Genomic DNA, 14,993 nt, shown 5'->3' on the forward strand with positions numbered 1-14,993 from the left:
AATTTTGATCAAATATTTGATCTGATATTCAATACCTCTCTTGGAAATTCTCCATCTTCTAAGAAAAGATCAACAGTAAATGAATTAGCCTAAATAGAATCAAAGCAAAAAGTATCTGATAAAGAAAATAACACTTAAAGATTTTTTTCTTTTAACCTTTACAAGTTATTTGTAATTATTTCAATCCTTTTACACGCCAACTCTAAAAATGAATGGTTTTTACAAGAGGTAAATTTATTCATTATCTGACAGCAAACTGTTCAGGGTTCCTGTCAATCAAACATTTATAAGCTATACATTCTCAAATTCACACAATCATTTGACGATCCTGTGATAGATATGAATTGAATTTTCATCCACATGAAACAAAATTATTTTCGTTATTTTTTAATTTCTAGAAAAGAAGACAACACTAAAGTATCGTAACAATTCTTCTTTTGGTTTCATTTGAATAAGATCTTTGAATATAGAATTTCACTGGCTAAATAAATCCAATTTGTTTTATATTCATAATTTATTCCTTTTATGGTTTTGATGAAATAATGTGAATGTGGTAGAGTAATTAAGGGAACCAAGGTTCGAGGGAAACCAAAATAATATATTACAAGAATAAAAAATAGACACAGAAAACAGAGAATTAGTTACCAAGACTCAACTAAATCCTGGGTTCTCATGAGGCAGATGAATACACCGTCACGATCCATGAGTTCATGATGACGACCATAAATTTTTTGCTGTGATCGCTTCAATCTTGTAGCAATATAACCCTATTTCTTAAGCCTTATTGTAAGATTGCATGGCACAAAAAAGTCCGCAGGCTCAAGCATAAGGTATGCATTGTGATATGAAAACTCCATACGCAGGCACTGAAGAGATGGTGCCACGGATGAAATGAAGTGTAGATCATGGAATGAAGAGTCATCGTGTTTATGTAAAGTTTCATCATGAGTTTTTCATCACATCGTTCTATGGGTGTGGAGGAACAACAATGGGACTGCCTTCATAGTGTCTTTTTCTCAAGCTCTCTGGGTAGATGCGATGAATAATAGCCCACAAACTAGGATTATTTTGATATAATACGCCATCTAGATAGAGGATACTGAGATCAAAGGATCTGGCCAAACAATGTTTACCTTCTGGGTCAGATTAGCTATAATTTCAGCCTCATAAGAGTGAGACAAAGTAAAAGTAATTGATATATAAGCATTTGTTCATTATGTTTGGTTTGAGGATTATTAATATCATATAAAACTCATATACTCATGTAAACAAACAACTTCGAACACCATCTATGGTTTCTTAATGTTGTACAGGAAGGCTTTGCCGGACTGGTTAGCAACTAACACCTGGTTCTTAGACCTGTCGTAGTTGATTCCTGTCGGTGCTGCAAGCCCATTTCGAGATGATAAAAGTACAGTAAGCAGAGACCCACCAGGAGTGAGGACGACAACGTTGTTAGAATGGTATCCTGCTACATAAACACATCCTTCATTGTCTACTGTAATTCCTTTTGGGCATTTCAGAATCTTTTCGTCTGAAAATGTCCACTTTAGGGTACCCTGTAGATCACAGCAATAAACGCCTTGCGGGACGCACTCCTTCGAGGCAAATATCACATCGCTGTTGATAGTGTAGTATAAGAATTCACCAAAAGTACTGATGTACGGAGTTCCTGGAATTTTCTGAGCCATCACAGGTCTCACCAGTCGGTCTTCCAAATTAATAATTTGTATTCCCTCACCTCCAATAACGACTAGTGAATTAATGTCATCTTTGTAACATATTCCACAATAGTTAACATCCATCCTTATTGACTGTCTAACTTTTTGTTTTTCAGTATCAATTATACGAATACAATGTTTTTCTGATTTGTTACATGGTGACGCCAAACCTTTGGTAGATGGAATGTATGTAACATCCCGTGCGCAGTATGGTTTTACTGATATCTCGAATCCTTTGTTTCCTTCAGGTTTTGTCACAAGAAAACCTTCACAATCACATGTAAAAGCTGATCTCCCATCAGGTAGCAAAACGCAAGAAGTTAATAAGTTAGTTGAAATAGTGAATGAACCAACCAAATTTAATACAAACTCGTCCATTAAGTTATCTGGTCGACTTCGAATATACTGCTTTTCATAAAATACCGAACTGCTTGGAAGGTATTCAGAGGAAACATATCCAAAAGATTTGGCATTAATTTGAAATGTTTGAATTGTTTTGCTCAGATTAAACACTAAATGTATCTCCTGTGTAAGGTTATTGCTACATATTGAATCTAAACGAAGTTTATCATTTTCAATATCTTTTTCAAATTCTTTAGTTGCAAGAAATGCTTGGAATTCAGATGCATATTCTTGAATATTAGAAAGTGTTTCGCGGTAATCTTTTACGGCCTTTTCTGTTGCTTTTAATTTAATAATTGAATCATCTATCTTTTGATTTTCTTTTTCCTCTAGATCTGCCAGCTCCTTTATCAAAATTAATTGAATTTCATCTAATTGATTATTTATTTTCTCTCTTGTATCATAAATTATTTTCTCTATCAACAATTTATCACGTCGGATCAACTCTTTATTTGATAGAAGTTTTTCAAAAACTTTTGACACATTCTTTTCCATTTCCTCGAGTGAATTTTCCATTTCTAAAAACTTTTTAAATGTTTCCGCATTTTTAACAATATCTTCAATAGATTCAAGCTCTATACAAGTATTATGTTTCTCGATCATACATCTGTTACAACAAAAACAGTCATGTTTTTTGCAAAATATTTTATATTTGTCATTGTGTATGGTACATATTTGACTGAATCTGAACACCTGAGCAAAAAGTTCTTGGTATTTATTGACCAGAATTGTCTGATGGTCTTTACTTGCCCTGGAGACTCTGTGTCTTTCTTTGCAGTCATCACAGAGGCCGTCGTCACAGTCACAGCACCAAACCACAGCCGGTTTTGTTATTTGCAGGGAGAAACATATTCCACAGACACAACAACTGGAAGCCATTAAATCATTCTAGAAGAAATATATATAATAAAAAGGATAATAAATTGGTTATCGTGAATAACCAAAATATGATCACTCGTGCCAACAACGCAGTAAGATTTAACTCGTGCGCGTAACAAGTTCCGCACACTCGTTAAATCTAGGCGTTCTTCAGCACTCGTGATCATATTTTGGTTATTCGCTCCTTCAAATTAATTATCATATTTTTATTAGGAAAAATATAATCAGACAACCATAAAGAAGGATAACAGGAAGTCGACTGTGAAGATTTTTACGTACCGGAATACTATTATAATACGGCAAAATAACTTATCCATGGTAAGATTAACTCAAACTTTATCCAAATATCAACGTCGTACGCATAGATTGTGGTCACGTTTTCTACAAAATGGTGTCAAATATTAAAGATGAATTAAGAAAAAAAATGTATCATTTGTGTTTCACTTACTTTCCTTCCCTGGTAAGAAAAATTCTACTTTTTACAAAAGATCAGCTCACATTCTGTCTCATGCGAAAATCCTTCGCTATTTCTAAGTAGAAATTGTAAAGAGTGCCATCCACAGCAGACCGTGGTAGACATGCCCAACATTTTCGAATTTTAGTAATGCGAAATGAAAGTTCGACCATGACCTGTGAGGTATTGATATTGTAAAATTTGAAAGTAAATATTCAAAACGTACATTCTGAAGTTATCTTTTAATTTAAAATTTTACATGTGAAGTAAAATTTAAATAGCGGCCTTAAAAATCATTTCTCCGATAGTTCAACAAAAGTCTCAGTTTGATAATTTTGTGGAAAATTCGTATATTATAACATATAATCTAAAAGTACCAAACAAAAATGTTTATTGTAGAATATTTTTTTGCCACAATGACAAGTTTTAAAATTGTAACTGTGAACACACCAAAGTGCTTTAAACCCAACATATTTTTTGCGCCAGTCGCAAGTCAGGAATTTCTGGCCACTTTGTTTCTTCTTTCATTTTCGCTTTCGGTTTGCTTATGTGTTGCTGGATTATAAAAAGGCAGCTATTAACTATTTCGCTGTTCTTGTGTATAATGTTGTTTTCGGGCCACCTATAGCATGCCGTGTAATGTGATGGTTGTCTTGTCTTTCAATGAAGACCAAACCAACTGGTGGCCTTCAGCTGACATATTTCATCCCGGTGGGGTGGCTGTCCCTTTGACATATCTACCATATTCATTCTCCTTACTTAGGTTTTGCTTTATACCACAATCTCAAGTTATGACAATATTGGTGATGAAAAATATAATTTTAGTCGAAATGACAACCCAAAAGAACACCACTGAGATATATCAAAATTGGTTTGCTCTAGATTCTTGTCCATCCAAATGGCAGAAATTTGTATTTAACATATCAGTGCAAGCAAAAAGAAAAAGAACTCAGGACTTTCATTTTATTGTGTAGTAGTACTAGATTTTAGAAACTTCTGCAGTGTGAATAAACTGCACCGTAAAAGCACTTTTTTGTGTCCAGTTTGATTATATGTGTCAGAAAAAAAAATGAAAGTAAAACAACCCGGTTTGAAAATCTATTTGACCATAACTGTTTAACTGTTACACATATATGTACAGTCATCCTGGTGTAGGACGAATTTGCTCTTAACAGATTTCAGCTGATGTAAATTAAAAGCGAGTAAAAATATTGTCCATTCTGGTAGGCAAAGTTGGGTTCTTGAATACGGCTTATATATAACACTTGTTTGTGTGTCTAGATACTGGGATAGCTTTTACCTTGAGGCCGTTAAGGCTATGAGAGAAAGTTCTCGGCGGAAAGGATGGGACATTTAGAATTAATCATCTGGCCTCTTAGTGGGATTGCATAAGTAAGTGTCTTGTTCTATCATTTCGTATACCAATCAGACTTATTTCTAATATAAGGCAAAACTTTTTCTTTAACCATTTCTTCTTTTAAATTTGACATTAGGAAACTCGGCTGTGTGTGTGAAGAAAGATAATTATCAGATTGTAAAGTAAACAATGAACTCTTCTTGCATGGGTGTGATTTAACATGATAGCATGCATATTTTGATTTTGTCAACTTTATTTCTAATTTGTTTGGCTTTTTGTGTTCTGATTTTGTTTCTCTTTGAGTAAAATGGTAAAGCAAACTGTCGTCGTGTACATGTGGCATCAACTGAGAAAACAATATTACAATTTCAGGCCATCATAGGTAATAAATTTATTAGAATAGTTCGTTTGCTTTATAGCGCATTAGTTTTCCAATGGAAAAACGCTGAGGTAGTATTACAAAGGGTTACAGTATGCAGAAATTGCAATTGACAAAACTCATTGTGTAACATTGCTCTTGAAGGGGGCGACGAGCAACGCAACATTTTTTTATCTTTTATATTTTATTTCTTTTTGAATATAATCAGGGTTTTACAACATCTGCCTAATCACTTCCTGACTAGCGTGTAATGGGGTTTTGTAAACATGTATATAATCCTCAATATATTATATTAATTTGAAAGGCTGCACTTATCATCCTTATTCACTCTTACTCACACACTCTCTTATGCTCAAAAGACAATCATTCAATGATACATACATTTCAATTTACAATTTGAAATAAAAAAGCCGAAATATACTGTCCTTTATTTTAAAGTATAATAAACACATTTTTAGTTTAATGGGATTTTGCCAAGGAAATGGATACAGAAAGTTATGTAAATAATGCCTTTTTTAAGACCACACATATAGCCTCCTAATGAATCGACTTTTGTGTGCCTGACATAATTGCAGTTCTGCATGAGACTTTTTCTGACTGACATATCTGTGATCCAGGGGAATAGCGTTTTGCAAATTTAATTTATTTACTAGGAACTCTTCGTTTTTTGTGTATAATACTTTCTACTTTTAATACAATTCGCAAACTATCAATATTTTTCCTTACTATAAGAAGCAAATATTTCATATGTACACCTTCTCCAATGTTCTGATACATTTAGAATTTCTTCTTTAAATGAAAGTACTGATCCAATCTTTTTTGATTGTTTTTTTTTTTTTTTGGTTTTTGTTTTTTTTTTTTTTTTGTTTGTTTTTTTTTCTTTTTGCTTCAATATTTTATTAACCATGATTTGTAACTAAACCATTGAAATTATCGCTTACATCTACCGCTCTTAGAACTAGAGATCGAAAGATTTAACGATCATGAACATTGGCTATTACATTTGTATTTGTGGAATTAAAATGTGGCATACAGATTTGATCAGGTCCTGGCGCCACTGAAGTTGAAAATACGTAAGTCTGAGAATATTCTTTACTTCCATGAAAACTCCAATCAGTCTTTGAAGGTGAAGACGTCACTAATAGTTATGAATTTTCTAGGGCCCGGTAGTTTATCCTCAAAATAAACAATGATAAAGAAATCCCATCAAAACAACAAATACAAAAGTTCATTAAAGATTTCTTGCAAACTTACCATAACCAATCCAACGGAATGCTTTATTTTAGCAAAACGCATTTTAAGAGTGTATTTTGATAAACGTACTATTTTATGTCCACAATAAATGATGGATAATACAAGGAGCACATGAAATTCCGCATTTAAGTGGTAACGTTAAACAATTTCATTTTTAGCTAATAAAAATTACATCATGACATAATATTGAGACTTCATTCAGAAGTTACCTTTTTTTAAATCTATACACTTAAACCTATTGTTGTCGATAATCATGCAAAAGTTTAATTATAAATGCAACGTAAATATTTCCTTCTTGGCAATATTTGCTCATTTACTTTTGTTACTTTGTATGTATGATTTTAGTTACTTTATGTTCTTTGTTGTGTATGTCTGTTTTCCATGTCTGGTCTTTGTCCCTGGATTACATTCTTTTGATTACCGCTATAACCTTGGTTCCCTTGATTACTCCTTTATTCAAACTGCAGCTTCTTGTAATCTTTAATGATTACTTTGAAATAGACAAGGGTCATTAACATGGAACAAGTATGTTTGCATAATCAAATTAGACCGGTATCTTCGAAGGAAAACAGGGCGCCCTACCAAAAGCAATATTTTACAAATTGTGAGCAGAATACGTTTGAACGACAATTCCTCTTTAAAAGTAGACTGTTTCCCAAAAATGATACCAAATATAACCGTATTATATTTCAGAATATTAAACTCAGTTATTTGAAAAAAAGTTTTAACCTCTGCCATTATACTTAAATAATTTGGATTAAACCTACTCAGGCATGGAGCGAATTACCAAGCAATGTAATGCATTGAATTAACATTACTTTTAAACACCCTGCATTGAATTATCATTACACTTTTATACACCCTGCATTGAATTACCATTACTTTAATACACCCTGCATTGAATTACCATTACTTCTATAAATCCTGCATTGAATTAGCATTACTTTTACACACCCTGAATTGTATCATCATTACTTTTATACACGCTGCATGGAATTACCATTACTTTTATACACCCTGCATTGTATTATCATCACTTTTATACACCCAGCATTGAATTACCATTTCTTTTATACACCCTAACATCCTCCATCACAAAAACGTTACCAACAAAATTCCCCCATATTTCAAAGACAAATCCATACCAATTATTTCATATTCCTATACTTCACCCATCGCATCCAAAATTTTCAATTATAAAAGGCTATTGCAGAACCTCGAGATTGAGGACTTCAAGGCTAAACCTACTGACTGTTCTTGCAAAACCTGTCCATTCAAATATGGTCTTTCTGGTCACGTCGTTACGGGAGATTTAACCATTATCGAAAATGAATCTCTGCGTAATATCCTTTCTAAAGGTCCCAAGTACCGTGAAATACACTCCATAAATTGGAATTATAACTTTCAAGTTCTTATGGATGCCGTCGAGGAATATGCAAGAAAATGGATGAAACGAGAACAAGAAGACATTGATTCTCTGTCAGAGTGGTTGAAGGCCGTGAGGTCTTTAATTTTGAAACGAATGAAATTTTAAGTAGGTCAATGAGTGCCAAGGCTACATCAGTTTTCAAAGACCCCGATGTAACAAAAACATTATCTACTATACATGACAAGTATGTTGTCGTACCAGCAGACAAAGCCCAAAACAACTTTGTTTTTGTCTGCAAAACGTTTTATATCCAATGTTTATTATCAGAGGTAGACGTAGAAAATAATAGCAGTGATAAGACCTACACTGCTACCACTCTTTCCAAAGAAGAGATTGTGGAAAACCATAAATCTGTGCTATCCTCTTTTGGTCTCTCTACCAAGGACGATGATTGTGATTTACCCTTTATGTACTGGATTCCTAAACTTCACAAGAATCCATACAAACAACGTTTCATAGCCGGATCTGCAAAATGTACCACCAAACCTCTTTCAAAACTTTTAACTTCTATACTCACAACTGTCAAAGAGGGTCTACAGTCCTACCACAACACTTGTTACTCCCGTAGTGGTATTAATTCAATATGGATCCTGAAAAATTCGAAAGATCTTTTGGAGACAATCAGTTCAAGACTATTATCTGAATATAACAGCATTAAAACCTATGATTTTTCAACACTGTATACTTCTATTCTCCATACTCAGTTAAAATCCCCACTTAAAAACATTATACATCGTTGTTTTTCCAAAAAAGATGGTACACCTACATACAAATATATAGTTCTTGGTAGAGATTCCTCGTACTTTGTAAGAAATAATTCCAAATCATTTTCCAAATATACAGAGGAAGATGTTTACAAAATGCTGGAATTTTTAATCGACAACATATTTGTCCAGTGTGGTGGACGTGTGTTTGAAGAAACGGTCGGCATTCCAATGGGAACAAATTGTGCTCCTTTACTAGCTGACCTATTCCTTCACTCTTATGAGGCTGACTTTATAACTGATCTGATCAGAAAGAAAGAATATTGTTTGGTTAGTTCCTTCAATCTCAGTTTCCGCTATATAGATCAGGTGTTATCTTTAAACAATCCTAATTTCGGGGATTTGATACATCGCATCTACCCGAAAGAACTTGAGATAAAAGGTACTACAGACACCGTGAAGTCAGCCTCATATCTTGACCTACACTTAGAAATCGATGGTAAAGGAAAACTATTTACCAAACTTTACGACAAACGTGATGACTTTTCATTCAGAATTGTCAACTTTCCTTTCATCTGTGGCAACATCCCTTCGGCTCCTGCGTATGGAGTGTTCATATCACAACTCATACGTTATGCCAGAGCTTGCCGAAACTACGCAGACTTTTTGTATCGCGCTAGAACTCTGACAAATAGGCTTCTAGAACAGGGTTATGTTGCTACAAGATTGAAGTCATCACTACAGAAGTTTTATGGTCGTCATCATGAACTCGTGGATCGTTATTGTGTATCCATCAGCACCATGAAAACTGATTTATTCAACGGGTCATAGTTTTCCTTTCCTCGTTTATCTACCCCGGACTTGACTTTTTATGAGCAACTCGGCGGGTGTTTCTAGAAATGCGGAGGACGCTTACCCTACCGGTGCACCTGGTTCATGCTCCCAGATTTTAGTGGAGTCCGAGTTGCTCATTTACTTTTGTTACTTTGTATATATGATTTCAGTTACTTATGTTCTTTGTTATGTATGTCTGTTTTCCATGTCTGGTCTTTGTCCCTGGATTGCATTCTTTTGATTACCGCTATAATCTTGGTTCCCTTGATTACTCTTGAACTAAAATTACTTTGATATTTGATAACGCCTCAGTGAATTACCATTACCATTTCATATTTTATTATCAGTAAGACATTCAAATAAATAAGACATACATAATCACAACATAATACATCTACGGAGAAAATGCATTAATGAAGATACTTCGTACCATAGGAAAGTATTATTTTTTTCTAATTGATCTTTTTTGGTGTTTATGGTAAGATTGTAGATTTTAAGTACTTAAATAAAATGTTGACAGGCGAAAATAATCTCCTGGTCATTTAATTTAATACCATTGGTCCTTTGACATTGTTAATTAAGTGGTTTTTTATAGTTTAAACTAGCAGTTTTATGAAAATAATATTTAGAATCAAATCACTAAAATATTCTTGGTTCTCAAGTCATCCATAGTTTCATCTCCAAGAAAAATAAGTCAAAACATATGCCTTTCATCATTTTTTCAATCCGTTATAATCGCTAAGTACCAGTCCATATAAAATTCAGACACTGACTATTGTAATACATTGTGTTTCATGGTGTAGAAAAACACATTGATCAGACGATGCTTTTTTGGTCAACATTTGCTATATTTTAATGTGATAATAGTCTATCTGTATTTGGATCTGTACTTTTGAGAAAACTACACTTTAAACTCCCATTAAAATCAATCAAATCGAACCAAATCAAGAACGATAACTCTTGCAAAGTGTTAAGACTGATAATGTGACCTATAACGGGGTTTTAACAAGAATAAAATCTGCATTCGGTGGGTTTTCATAGGAGTAATCATAGGAACCACGATTCCAAGTGAGTAAATCTTACCTTTATAATACCTTTCCGTCCCATTCGGGAGTTTAATGTAATGTATTATATTTCAGAGTTTGCGCAATGTTTTTTTTTTATTTTATATATTTTTCAATGAAATTATATAGTGTGAAAAAGAACCCCTGGCCCACCACAATTGTTTCCACATAAGCGAATAAGAAGGTATTAATCAAATTGAAGTGGCCTAATAATGTGTAATGCAATGCATTACCATTACACAGAAGCATTACCCCATGCCTGATTCTTATTTTCGTAAAAGAAAACTATAAAAAGCCTACAAATATTCATATTTTTACTTTATTAACTTATTTACCATTTACTCACAGTATTTAGGGGAATAAGAGCCGTCTGTTTATCAATACATGGTTCATAGTTATATATATATATATTTGTGTCTTGACTTTTTGGCTACGTTTTAGTACATTTTGCTAATTATTGTTTGTCCAAGGATTTTCCATAGCATGTACTTTTGGGATGCTTCTTCGTCAATTGAAAGGCAAGGCAGGTGATATTATAGTTGATCTATATATTAAGCCGGTTTGAAAATTTGTCGAACACTTATATTTACAGAAACAAACATGGAGTTTAAATAAGTTCAAATTTCGAATGATGCTGATCCCTGTTTTTTTTTGTTTTTGTTTATTTATTATTTCTTTTTTGTGTGTGTGTGCTTTGTCATATGGACTTTCCTTTTTTTTCCTATACTTTTATTTACAAGACTTATTACGTGCACACATCTCATACTACTTTCTTTGTTAATTTGTGTATTCCCCTTAACTCATGTTTTCCTGCCACCCTTTTATTATTTTCTTCTGTTTCATACAGGGGAGAAATGCGTTTATTGCTGGTTTTACGATATTCATTATCTAGAGTCAGTGTCGCGTGCTATAAATAATATAATTTTCACCATTGAAAGCATTTACAATACAAAATAAATATAATGGTTTAATTGCATGTATAATTGGAAAAAGTTAAATATCTTACAATTTATAATTGTTTATCCTTCGCAAAAGTAACTGAAATCAGTTCTGAATGTTCGAGATTGAATGACTGACTAGAAATTTAAATATTATGCTTATCTTTTATATTTTGATTCATTAGACTAAGATATCATTAAGTGTGGAACAAAAATTATGAAAATAAATTTCCCTTTTTTAAAAGAAAATTACATACCGCTGACACCAATCAACAAATACAATCCTAAAATACAGTCAGACCATGTATTGTATCAGCAATTTAAGGACTAAATGAACTATCATAATCACATCCTGCATAACTAGATAATACTCACTTTTTTTAAAAATTAGTGTCCTGGTTTAATAGAAACGAATGGATATGTAAAAGGACATATTAAAGGTCAAGAGTATAGGAAATAGCTATAGCTTTAATTTAATTTTTTTTAATATTAGTACTTTGGAAAATATATATTTCTGTCCTGTTAAGAACATTAGAATTACACTAATAATTTGTCCTCATAGCTTTCACACGATATAATTTCCTCGCTTTTTATGCTAGTATTTTGTTCGGTTAACAGTCAAACTCGATAAATTGTCAGCTTTGTTAGAATCAATATAAAACGAATTTTAAATGTGGTGTATTTTGTAAACGGTGTTTTTGGACTTTGGATGTTGAAATGCTCATGAATTAAACTAATTCAAGCAAACATACGCTACTTGACATTGACCACCGGTTAAATGCTAACCCAATTATAAGACAGGCATCGCCTAGTCTTCTATACAAAGCAAATCACAAAATATTATAGACAACCGACAAAAACAAAAACAAAACAAAACGAAAAATAATGGTTCAGATTGTGTATGATCGATGGTCTATAAGTGTACAGTGCTAAGTTTTATCGAGTCAAAAATGTGTAGATGCAAACACAAACGAGCAAATTTCGAATCTGAATGTATATCATACTGCAAATACAAAGAAAATCAGTCTGGTTCCGTAATAAAAACAGTTTTAATTAAGTACCAGTTTATATAAAATTCAGACATTGCCTATGGTAAGATGATTCATGATGTAGAAAAAATCCACGGAACAAACGATGTCTACATATGCTATATTTGTATGTGAAAATAGCCCTTTTTATATTTAGATTTGTACTTTTTAGAAAACCACACTTTAACCTCCTACTAAAATCAACTAAATCAAACCAAACAAGAACAACAACTCTTGAAAAGTGCTAATTTCATGTACAATCTATATATATTTTTTTCTCAAAAGCACAAAGCCAAAAGGAAAAACTAAGACTGGTTATGTTGTTGGAAAGTGATTCTGAATAAGAAAATTAAATAAATTCCATGGGTTTTTGACATGCATAAATCACCTATCTGCTTTTTATATATACTGCTACTTAAGTATGTGATATATCTGACAGATTAAACAGCTTCAAGAATAGTGAAATATATAGTAAAAGTTGTAACGATTTCGGTGAGAAATTGCAAATCTGTGCTGAGAGAGAGAGAGAGAGAGAGAGAGAGAGAGAGAGAGAGAGAGAGAGAGAGAGAGAGAGAGTGTGTGAAATTCTTACTAATTTATTGTTTTGTTTGACAATTCCACATAAATTACTACTATAGTACAAAGATAAAGAAAAGGGCAACAGGTGATCACTATAATAGAGCTACTCCTTGACAATATATTTATCACTTTTGAAATTACCCTTTTAAAAGAAATTATAGGTCCAAAGGATCTATTTGTGCCCCTCTCATGGCTGATTTGTGTCTGTTCTTTTATTAATGGTATTTTTGAATGTATGCATTAACATACTTAACTTGTATTGTCAAAGATTCTGTTGCTTTTGTTATTTAATGTTTGTTGATTTAATGGTTTTTCTTGTTTGTTTGATTTACATTTTTGCTATTTTGGAGGGGTTATTATTTAATCAAGTGTAACATTTTCATAGTCGGATTTTGTTACATAAAAGGGCGATATAAAAATAAATCTTAGTGTATAAAGGCAATTTGACGGATAAAAACAATTGTATTTGGATTACTTCCCTTAAAAAACGTGCTAGAAAGGCTTCAATTCCGTAAATAGGAAAAGGGCCTTTACATATATGTTCTTTTTGCTCTATGAAATATGACACTGTGCATAGAAGCGAAACCCCATTTATGCAAGATAAATGGTCGGTATTTTTATTTCAACTTCTATTATTTTTATTTTAGAAGCCTAGCTGTGTATAAAACGTACGAAACATCAATAACAATTAAAATAGCATAAACAAAGGACAAAAGATAACGGAAACATTTAAGTACTTTTCTGTCTAAGAATCAGGCAAAACGTGTATAAAGTGTGACACATAAAGGAAAAAAAAACAGAGATTTTGTTGCATTGTCTAAGTATGTTACCTCAATACATCCAGAATTTACCATCTAAGTGTTTGTAGATATTATATTTTTATTATATTGACAGGTAAAAAAAAGTTTTGTAGGCATTTCTAATTGTCTTAGTGTTCAAATTAAGACATTACAAATATACAACTAAATGTACTGTGATGCATGGACCTGATTTGCTTATTTGTGGGGGGATTAATTAAGATTTTTAAAGGTTCGTGTTTGTTTTCTTTTGTTCATTTGTAATTTGATTTGTTCTCCTTTGTTTATTTATTTGTGTATTTTTCCTTTGTTTGTGTTCTTTTGTCTCTGTTAAGTATTATTTTGTCTTTGTTCTTTGAGCAGTACTCTAAACCGTAAAAAAAACATTGTGTAATATTGTTTCAATTCATGTACTTGTATACAAAATGATTTAGATATCCTAATAGTTAGTTGCTTAAACATTAAAGTGTTTCTGTGTCTCTGGTAACTTATAAACTTTCATAACCAGATATTTATGCTCATTAGAACGAAAATACACAATAAACTGACAAATTATTAAAATCATACCAATAAAATATGATTAAATTACTACCTTTCTTTGCAATATGACAACGAAATTAAACTTTCAAATAAACTGCAAGCTAAAAATAATTTGATGAAAATGTCACAATAGACAATCCCTTCCAACGCTTATTTGCAGTAGATAAGCAAAACGATTCATGTAATAGCATCACTACCATATTATACTATTAAGAACAGAAACACATCTACCAGATAGAAAATTGTATGTAAAAAACCCTAGGAACGTATTTCAAGAGGAACAAAGTGTGCTTCTCTACTTCCTGACTTTTTACTTTACGCTTATGAGGCTGACTTTATAGCTGATCTGACCCGAAAGAAAGAACATCGTTTAGCAAGATCCTTTAATTTCAGTTTCCGCTATAGAGATGACGTATTATCGTTAAACAATGTTAGTTTCGGGTTTTGATACATCGCATCTACCCCAAAGATCTTAACATAAAAGATACTACAGACACTATGAAGTCAGTCTTATTTCTTGACATACTCTTAGAGATTGATGGTAATGGAAATCTATTGACCATACTTTACGACAAACGTGATGACATTTCGTTCAGAATTGTCAGTTTTCCTTTCATCCGTGGAAACATCCCTT

The 14,993-nt window shown here is 32.5% G+C and overlaps 1 protein-coding gene across 1 annotated transcript; it reads right to left on the minus strand.

The window, feature by feature from the left end:
- Positions 1-534: 534 nt before the first annotated feature.
- Positions 535-11,766, minus strand: LOC148628685 (uncharacterized). Its single transcript, XM_088564734.1, has 2 exons — positions 11,673-11,766; positions 535-3,011 (listed from the first exon to the last, which is right to left on the minus strand). The coding sequence occupies exon 2, from the start codon at positions 3,000-3,002 to the stop codon at positions 1,290-1,292; it is 1,713 nt and encodes a 570-aa protein (XP_088420860.1). The 5' UTR covers positions 3,003-3,011; positions 11,673-11,766; the 3' UTR covers positions 535-1,289.
- Between the last annotated feature and the right edge of the window lie 3,227 nt (positions 11,767-14,993).

The sequence above is a fragment of the Perna viridis genome, chromosome 1 (genome assembly GCF_037379345.1).
Source record: "Perna viridis isolate PV_CMFRI_1.1 ecotype Kerala chromosome 1, ASM3737934v1, whole genome shotgun sequence".
Classification (NCBI taxonomy): Eukaryota; Metazoa; Mollusca; class Bivalvia; order Mytilida; family Mytilidae; genus Perna; species Perna viridis.

Coding starts and splice junctions, on each gene's coding strand:
- LOC148628685 (XM_088564734.1), bottom strand. CDS start 3,002: ATGGCTTCCAGTTGTTGTGTCTGTGGAATATGTTTCTCCCTGCAAATA.